The sequence below is a fragment of the Anoplophora glabripennis genome, unplaced genomic scaffold (genome assembly GCF_000390285.2).
Source record: "Anoplophora glabripennis isolate ALB-LARVAE unplaced genomic scaffold, Agla_2.0 scaffold82, whole genome shotgun sequence".
Classification (NCBI taxonomy): Eukaryota; Metazoa; Arthropoda; class Insecta; order Coleoptera; family Cerambycidae; genus Anoplophora; species Anoplophora glabripennis.
Window position 1 is genome coordinate 662,472 of NW_019416227.1, and position 9,464 is coordinate 671,935.

At 33.0% G+C, this 9,464-nt stretch overlaps 1 protein-coding gene across 1 annotated transcript; it reads right to left on the reverse strand.

Moving 5' to 3' along the window:
* Positions 1-8: 8 nt before the first annotated feature.
* On the reverse strand, positions 9-7,355 carry LOC108903423 (switch-associated protein 70). The gene is made up of 5 exons (XM_018705594.1): positions 7,139-7,355; positions 3,159-3,993; positions 2,804-3,068; positions 496-644; positions 9-401 (listed from the first exon to the last, which is right to left on the reverse strand). The coding sequence occupies exons 1-5, from the start codon at positions 7,235-7,237 to the stop codon at positions 145-147; spliced, it is 1,605 nt and encodes a 534-aa protein (XP_018561110.1). The 5' UTR covers positions 7,238-7,355; the 3' UTR covers positions 9-144.
* Between the last annotated feature and the right edge of the window lie 2,109 nt (positions 7,356-9,464).

A 9,464-nucleotide genomic window follows, 5' to 3' on the forward strand; every position in this document is an offset into this window, starting at 1 on the left:
CGACCACCCTCAGTTTTCAAACTTTAATTTTACAAAAACGACATATAAAAAAGTTCCATTAGTAAATTTAAACTTATTAGGCAAGGAAATTAAATAAATCAAAAACAACCATCCGTATCAACGATTCTTTGAGTTACTTGGAGGTTACACGTTCTTACTCGACCTTTTCAAAGTGGCTGCTCTCACTTCTAACAGCACGGGCCTCTCTTTCGTGCTAGGCATGAAAGAGTGCGCCCGTCTCACTCTATCGCCCTCCCTCAGCATGGGCGCCACCTGGTACAGTTTCGCCTCGAGCAACTCCTTCCTGTCCTCCGAGAACTTTATCTTTTCGTGGGCCGATCGCAACTGCTTGTCCAGATCCTGACGTTCTTTTTCTAGCTGGGCGAGTCTGTCTTCGGCATCTAAACAGAATCGTAAAGGGATAATTCATACTATTTTTGTAAAAACTGTTTTTGTGCACCTTACATTCATAATTTTGAAAATATTTATACATACTTCTTAGCTGGAATTCTTTCCGCTTCTGGAGATCCTCGTACTCCTTCCGCTTCACCCTCTCTTCCTCTAGTAACAACTTTTGCTCCTCTTGCAACCTCTCTAGCTCCTCTCTCTTCTCCCACTCCTCGGCCAGAACCCGAGCTTGCAATCTACATCAAAGTAAATATTACAGTCATTGAAGCTTTTCACCTCCGAATTCTTTGAAACTGAACCGATCGACTTGAAATTTGGCAGATAGTTAGAGAAAAGGTCAATGAACATTAGTGACATACCGCCGATTGACGCTTCCACCCTGTTGGGGGTTGACACCCCTTCTTGAGGGTGGAAATTTTTTTTCAAATATAACGCTGGAATTCGATATATTCAAATTTTGAGCAAAAAATATTCAAAGAATTTTTTCGAGAACTCAATAGTTTTTTAGTTATTCAAGAAAGAAAACTTGGAATTTTGGGTGAAAAAAACACTTTTTCAAAGTATTTTTCGCGTATAACTCAAAAACTACGCATTTTATTAAAAAAAGTGTAATTAATAAAAATTTAGCTTATAAATAAACAAAGAAAATCATTTTTTAAAAAGTGTTGTACGTCCTATACAAAGACAACTATGGTTAGTGGAAGGGGACTTGTTTTGGAAGGGATACTCTAATCGATGTATTCAACGTCAAATAACGGAAAAAGGATTAATTTTACGTGTATAACGCTCCTGGAGTTTTTTGTAGTACTCAAAAAGACCTTCAAAATGAGCTCTTGTAAAAGTTAATTAGAGCAAAATTGAAGGAGTTATGGTCAAAAACAGTTGGGTTCCTCATATTTTTTAAGGAAAAATGAGCAGTAAACGCTGTACCATTTCCATCAGAATTAAAATTAATCGTAGACCCTTTACAATTAGTTTTATTTTAGTGTTTTTCATACGATCCTGAAGTTAGACCGGTTTAGAATGCGTATTTTTTTAATAATGTACGGTAAAAGTTGAAAACGAATTTTTTATTATTAAAAAAAAATTGCCTTATTTATATAATAATTCTGAAACTATGACAAATACAGAAAATGTAGCATTTTTTTCAACAAATATTTTGCTTTTTTTTTATTCCTATAGCATAAAAAAAAGGAGATATCGCCGCTTGAAGAATCCATTTTAGTGAGAAAAGGACCTGTTTCGAGCCCTTCGGTCCTTTCCCTTTAAAAAACGAAGGACTTAAAAGGCCTGTTCATTCAGCTTTAATTTCTTTTTTTAATTTTTCTCTACGTTAATTTGACCCGGAAATATTTGACTACGAATACAAAAGCATCCTTTTGGCTTTAACCATCGATATCTCAGCAACTAATGATCAAACAAAAAATTTAGGGGCAGTTTCAAAATCTCGAATAAACTTCCTACAAGGCTATGTAGCGTTCTTGGAAGAAAAAAATTTTCTTTCATCCTCGACATTAACTTGAAAAAAGTGAAAAAAAGTGACTTTTTGACTTGTTTTGCTAAGTCGACCGCATCTTTGCTAAAATCGATTATAATAAAAATATTTTACATTAATATTGGTAAAAGGGTAGGTTATAAGAGTTGAAAATGGTAAAAGTAAAATATTCTTTCAAAAACAATATAAGGGAATTTTTATTTTAAATTATTGCACAATTATAGCCTTCCAAGATTTAAAACGTAATTTTTTATAATTTTTTTTAGCACAGGGGTGATTTATCAGGGTTGAAAAGTGTTATGAGATACAAATTCTTTCATAAGCAATGAGGGAATTTTTATTTTAAATAATTGCACCGTTAAAGCATTCCAAGCTTTTAAAAAGTAATTTTTTATCATTTTTGCCAATACAGGAGTGGTTTTTAGGGGTTGAAAGGGAAAAATTCTTTTATTAGATATGAGGCAACTTTTATTTTAAATAATTGCACGATTTAAACATTCCAAATCTTTAAAAAGTAATCTTTTATCATTTTTGCATAGGGGTAGTTTTTAAAGGTTAAATAAAGGGTCAAAAAGATTAAATATACCATAAAACATGTTCGAGAACATGGAACATTATTTAATCTTTGTGCTTGAACAAGATTTTTCCCAATAAAATGCTTAAAACTTAATTTTTTCAATTTTTCTCACTTAGGGGTAGTTTTTACCCCTAAAAAACAAAAAGCGTCAATCGGGCTTGTGTCACTTTTGAACTTGAGCCCAAGATGGGCCTTATTCTAAATTTTCATGCAAATCCATGCAGTTTCAAAGAATTCGGAGGTTGCAGCTTATTTTCAGCTTCAATTACTGTACTAAAACCCCGTTTTTCATACTTACAACCACAAATTCGTCGTTAACTTACCCTCTGACGATTTCTTCGTCTCGTTTAGCCTGAGTCTCCTCCTCCAACAGCTTCTCCAGTTTGCTCCTGATCTGTTCGAGCTCTGTTAGTTTTTTCGCTTCTTCCTTCACCACCGCTTCCAGTTCCTTCGCTTGCCCTTCGGCGGCCTGCCTCGCATTTTTCTCTTTCTGCAGCAGGACTTTGGCTCGAATCATCTCTTGAACCCGACCCTGTCTCTGTAGGCGCCTCTTGGCCGCTTGGAGCCTCTGGTAACTCTGGAAACCACCTTCAAAGGAAAATAATGGATTATTAGTTAGGAGAGTCTTAATAGAGAGATATAAGAGAGAGAGAAATGTGGAAGAGAGTATGTTTTTACCTGAATGGTCTGCGGCGAGCTGAAGAGCAGATATCCACTGAAGTCTGCTCATATGATCCGTGGTACCCAACTCAAAAGATCTCTCCGGGGTATGTAATAGGATCCTGTATCCAGTCTTCGGTTCAATTTTACAACCGGGTTCTATCGGCAGAGAACCGCACCGGTCCTTTTCGGATCTTCCTTTGAAGAAAGTCAATTCGGAAGGTCGAAGAACGAACCAGTACTCCCTCATCGTGGGAAAAATGTACCCCTTCTTACAGAGGAATCCTTTTTTTATCACGTCCTCCACGATTTTTTGGTAGATGTCTGTCACTGCCTCGCTTATGGCGACTTGGTCTCTGACGCCGTCGAGACAACGAGATTCCAGCACTGCTATGAACGGCGTGAGACGGAAATTGCCCATCGAGATGCTTAAGCTGGTGAAGTCCTCTTCGTCAAAGAAACATCCCAAGGAGGAGGCAAGGGTTTGGGCGAGGCTGCACACTTCGGTGGGGTGCAGCAGCACCTGGTAAGTATTTTCATTGTTTTCGTCGGGGATCAGTTCGGCTAGGACGCAGAATATTCTAAATATCTGGAATATGGACTCGTCGGTGAAGATTTTCTGGTCCCTCTGGAGGTATTTCTTCCGGCATACCAGCCAGCACACTTCTGCGATTCGGTTTTCGAACGAACGAAGTTCTGGGAGTTGCAGCTTGTTGGGTAGGGACGAGAAGACTTCTTTCTGGAGGTAATACTTGAATTGGTCGAAGTTTAAGGTAGGGGTGCTTCGGAAATGCTCCAGTCCTCTCTCCACACCGTATAGGTCAAGCAGAGTTCCGATGTTGGCAGTCAGTACCTTAAAATGTTAAAAAATATGTGTTTTTTTAAGTGGTAATGGTACGTTTCCCAGAATACTAAAATGAAATTATTTTTTTAAATTGAACATAATAAAGTATTTAAGTATTTCTTACAATTTTTTTAAAGAACTGTGTTTATCCAATGATGTGATATCATTGAATTTATAACCTACGCTATAAATATCAACCGAATTTCCATAACTTCTCAGGAATCTTATATGTACAGAAAATAAAATAAAAAAATTAACTCATAGACGAAATCTTTAATCAAAATGTTATTTAAGTCTCTAATAAAATACATCAATGCCCGAAAATTATAAAAGGTTCCCTAAATTGTTAATAATATACAACAGTAAATGAAAATAATATCATAAAATAATTTATATAATCAAACAATGTTAACTGGCTAAACAAGAAAATTAGTTTTTATATATTCTAATTCATATTCTAAGTGTTTAATTCAAAACTCTCGGAAAGTGAAGACGAGCATTTACCAGGGGCTGTATTGGAAGCGGCACAAAGTGCTGTTTAACAATTAATCCCAAAAAAAATTGTCGAGACAGTACGAGATTGCCTACGAGTTCAAAGGGTGGTGTAGTTCGAAGAAAATTCCGAAAGTGTCTGAAGTGGTAATACTGGCATATTTCGAACATAAAATTAATAAAATTAAACCTTCGACGTTATGGTCAGTATATTCCATGTTATAAAAAGTACACTGAATGCAAAAAAAATATAAACATCAGAAAATTTCCAAAACTAATACCATATTTGAAAAGCAAATCAGTTGGATACCGTCCGAAAAAGTCCAGAATTCTAACGAAAGAGGAAATTGAAATGTTTTCCTGATAATAGTTTTCTGCTAGAAATGGTTGTTTGTTTCATTATTTTGTGACAGTACGGCGTGTTTGTGTGTTTTCATTGTTAAATTGATGTGATATGAAGAAAATGTATACAAGATAAGATTTATACTAGCCTATTCAAGGTATGAGTACGAATAGTACAGAAAAAAAAGTTAAAACCAAACGTGCAGCTGGTAGAAATGTATACGCTCAGTAGAATGCGAGCGCGGGCAAAGGAAACCGATCACAGTTGCATTGGGCTACTGGGCAATAAATCACAGCAGATGACAAGTGGTTGATAAATTGCCTAGCAGTGAAGTGCAGCAATGCGGAATTTGGTGTGATTCAGGTAATTTTAATTTATTATAGGCACCTTCTATCAATCATTACTTATTTACTAATATTATCACATGGCACTTTGGAGACCTTTTGAAACGGAACAAAACGAAATTTACCACCAATATAATAAAATTGTTTGAGGATATAAATAATAAAAATATATTGGCCAAATAAACATATAATATACATTTTCTACACACTATATACAAATTATTATAATTTTTTACCTTTAGCAGAAAATTTTTTTAGGGACGCCTATGAAACTTATTAAATTTTATTACTAGATGTCTTTTTGCATGTTCAACTGACTTCGGAAAGACTATTACTCTATATTTATTATAGTTTTGGAATCGCATCAGTGGTCATTAGTTGTTTTTTGTGTCACCTTGTAACATTTTAATCTAACAAGTCAATCACTTTATTTTACTGAACTATAACTATTCCACAAAGTATGTATAATAACATTACGACATGTTTAAATAGTTTAATAGTACATGTCATTGTTTTTATTGACTCATTTTGTGCTAGGACGAAATATTCTGCATACACAGAAGCTGGCGTTTTTCATTACTAATTACACCATGAATATGAATCAGCTGTTAAAATATGAGCCATTAAATGAAATGATAAAAGTAATGAATCAATTAAGTGCAGCGTTTTTACTTTTATCCGAGACATGAGATTAATAGATTAATGTCATCGTCAACATTTACGGATGTAACGGATTCCCATGAGAAGGTCAAATTTGAACTAAGCTTTGTAGTGTTCTTTAATTTTCAATACAATTTAATAATTAATAGTGTTTTCTGGCTTGAATTTACTTCATACATAAATTTTAAAAGCCTTCTTGATGTAATTTTTAAACTAATGATAATGAATCCACAATGAATTTTTATAGATACACGACACGACATTATGTAATTTACGCATCGAAATGAATAAAAAGATAAATATTTCATGACGGGTATAAAAAAATAGACAAAGTTGTTTTGACGTTAAAGAAATTTTTTAGTCGATTACGTTATACAAAACATATGAACTGATTCATAGTATTGCGGCTATTGACTATGAATTCGTTTAATAATTATTGTAAATTCATCATAAATACAGTAAACCAGTTTTCTGCAGGACCGGCTTTAGTTTTTTGCCTTCTCGAGCCGCCTTCAAACAAGGACCTTCGCGTTTATTATTTTTAATCGAAAAAAGCCATAATACACACGGCGTAACTTTGAATAGGGTAACATTTATACGGTAAAAATTCAGTCGCAGTTTAATGATGGATTGTCGCTTATCAATTAACCCTTTAAAATTCTATTGACTTCTACTTACAGTCGATTAATTTTTCGAAATTTGAAATCCCACTATTCTATCTATACAGTTAGTCATTTCGCTAGTTCACTACGTGAAATATTAGCTTTTACTGAAATCGAAATAGAATTTCTACCTAAGTGTTGTGTTGTGTTTTATTTAATTTAACTACAACCCACTATTCAAGAAACTTTACATCAACTGTTTCTTAAGTATTTAACCGAATATCTCTAGATATAATAGTGTCATGTGTATTTGTCATTTGATTGCTTTACAATATTGTTCGTAAAAACGATAATAAAAACAATAAAAACTACAACTGAGCGCACATTGTTCTGGAAGATAAGTGGTTTAAAAAATTGCGCTACAGAAAAATATATTTTCAATTGTAAGCTAGTGGACCTAAAATTTCCGAAAAAGGTCTGCCCTGTACATAAATAAAAGAACATTTAGCGCGTATAAAATGCGTAATAAAACCTTGAACTAAACTCGCAAACATCAGTTACCATAAAACATCTCATTCTCGATATCTATATTAGGAAAAATCAGAAAACTTGCCTTACAGCTGTGCCGTTTACTCGAAATAACAACGCACCCGTACACGTAATCTCACTCAAAACCCCTAAAACTAGGAGAAAATAAAGCAACTCTACACTACCTTAAGTTTCGACTTGTGCACAAACCCGGATTTGTCCTGCTGCAGGGCTTCAAACGCCAGCCACACGCAGTTGGATATGTTTTCGAGCAACAGAGCCATACTCACTACATTTCGAAGGCAGACAGTTACTTCGCACGTGAATCACAGGCTGCCGCGAATGCCGCGATACGCCCACTACGACCAGCTGATTGCCACTGGTTGATTTTGTTTTGTTTATTAAATTAAATCGTTCCTTGTCGGTGGCAAAGCGGCACCGCAGCAAACGATGAACGTTAGTTCGTGTGGGGCAGGGCATGTCAATTATGAATAAATGAAATATTTGATGAAATTGTTAAACGGAATAATTATTACTCAAGAGGTTGATAAAAACCGGATGGAGGTCTACGACAGGATATATTAGTAATGTTACAATAATAATGACAGCATTTATCCCAGGAATTAGAGTCAGGGTAGGCTTTGGTCTAGATATTTATGTCGCTTTGTGAAGTTGGACAAATGCAATGCAGTAAATCTTTTGTCAACTATGTATTTTGTAATTTTTGCAAATTTCCGTAGTTTTCAAGCCGTTGCAGGAAACATTTAAAAAAAAAAAATGCTATGGTTAATCGTGCGAAAACGTAGAGAAACCTATAATCGATGAAGTGCAGATGATACCGAAGAATTTACAGGAAGCATTTTTGAAGAGTCAGATTTCATACAAGACGAAGAAGATGGTGATGAATTCATTCCTGCCAAAAAAGTAGAATTGAATAACATCAATAGAATAAGAATAAAAGTTTTTATTTTCATAAATATAAATCATTATTACTTTGTTATTTTTTATTGTCCTTATACCCTTGAAATTTTTAAAATAAACTTATTCTTCAATAAAGCAAAAAAATGAAATATGAGACAAAAATAATAGCAGTCAGAAGTAGAATTTCTGTGGATATTTTTAATTTATAAAAATTTCATGTTTAATTTGTGACGGATTAATACCGATAATGTATACATTTTATGACGGCATTGTACTCGTCTCGACGAGATATCTACTACAAAAAAAAATCATCAAAATTGGTTCTCGAGATAGAGACCGAACCGAATTTGAAATGTTGAGAGCAAAAATATCTAGCGCCAAGGGCTAATAATAATTTTTTCAGATTTTTCAGGTTTTCTGATCTAATTCACTTGGAGTATTATGTCATGTTATTTAATTAAATAACAATTCTTAATTTATTAAAGAAAACGTATTAATTTTGTGATTGTTTTTATTTACTATAACCAGAGCTGGGTAATTCCTGGTGAAAAAGTAATTAGCAATTACAATTCCATTTTTTTCCTGTAATTGTAATTGTATTTAAGTACTTTTTTTTATTAAAGTAATTTGGAATTGTAATTGCAGTAAAATTGTTATAGGAATTGCAATTTGTAATTATATTATTTGAACTATCGAATTACAAATTACTTCTATAAGTACAAATACTGTTTCCAATTACAATTACTTTTTCTAATAATTATAATTACTTTTAATATCATGCGTAGTGTTGCGTACAGACTTGCAGACTTCTATTATTTCATTTGAGGAAAGCCTTGTGCGCGTGAACAATAAAAAGTGATTTGGTGAATTAACCTCAGAATTAACAGAGTACATTTTATTTTATTATAATTATTATTAATTTAGAAAATATACGAAGTAAAAATATGTTGTCTATAGCATCAAGTTTTATAAAAATATATATTATGTAACTATGTGTTACTGCTCTTATTTTGAGTTGAGAAAACTTCTGGTTCGGTTACTCAGCCTTTCACTCGTACTTGTTCGATTCGAAATTTTTTTAATAATAATTATTGCTTTCCAGTCTACCCAAAACTACTGTATTCTATATTTTGCAAATGTACTAACAACCAAAAAAAAGAGCATCGGGTTGAATTAATTACCTGACCAATAATATAAAATTATAGTATGAACTGAACTAGTTCAAATAATTAGATTAGGAATAAAAATATAAAAATTCTATATCAGAAAATGAATAAGAATAATCTTTTCATTTTAGTATCAATTCTAATAAATAATAAAACGCAAAATTACACAACACTTTTAATTTAAATTTTTAACTTAACTTTTTCCTTTTTCTCTATTTGGTCACTATAATTTACTTTATCATAAAAGTAATTAGAAAAGTAATTAGAATAGTAGGTAATTCTTAAATCCATTTTCCATGTAATTGTAATTAAATTAATATAATTCCTTTTTTAAAGAATATACTTTGTAATTGTAATTAGTTCCTTTTATTAAAAAAGTAATTTGTAATTGTAACTATTTTTAAATTACAAGTAATTACCCAGC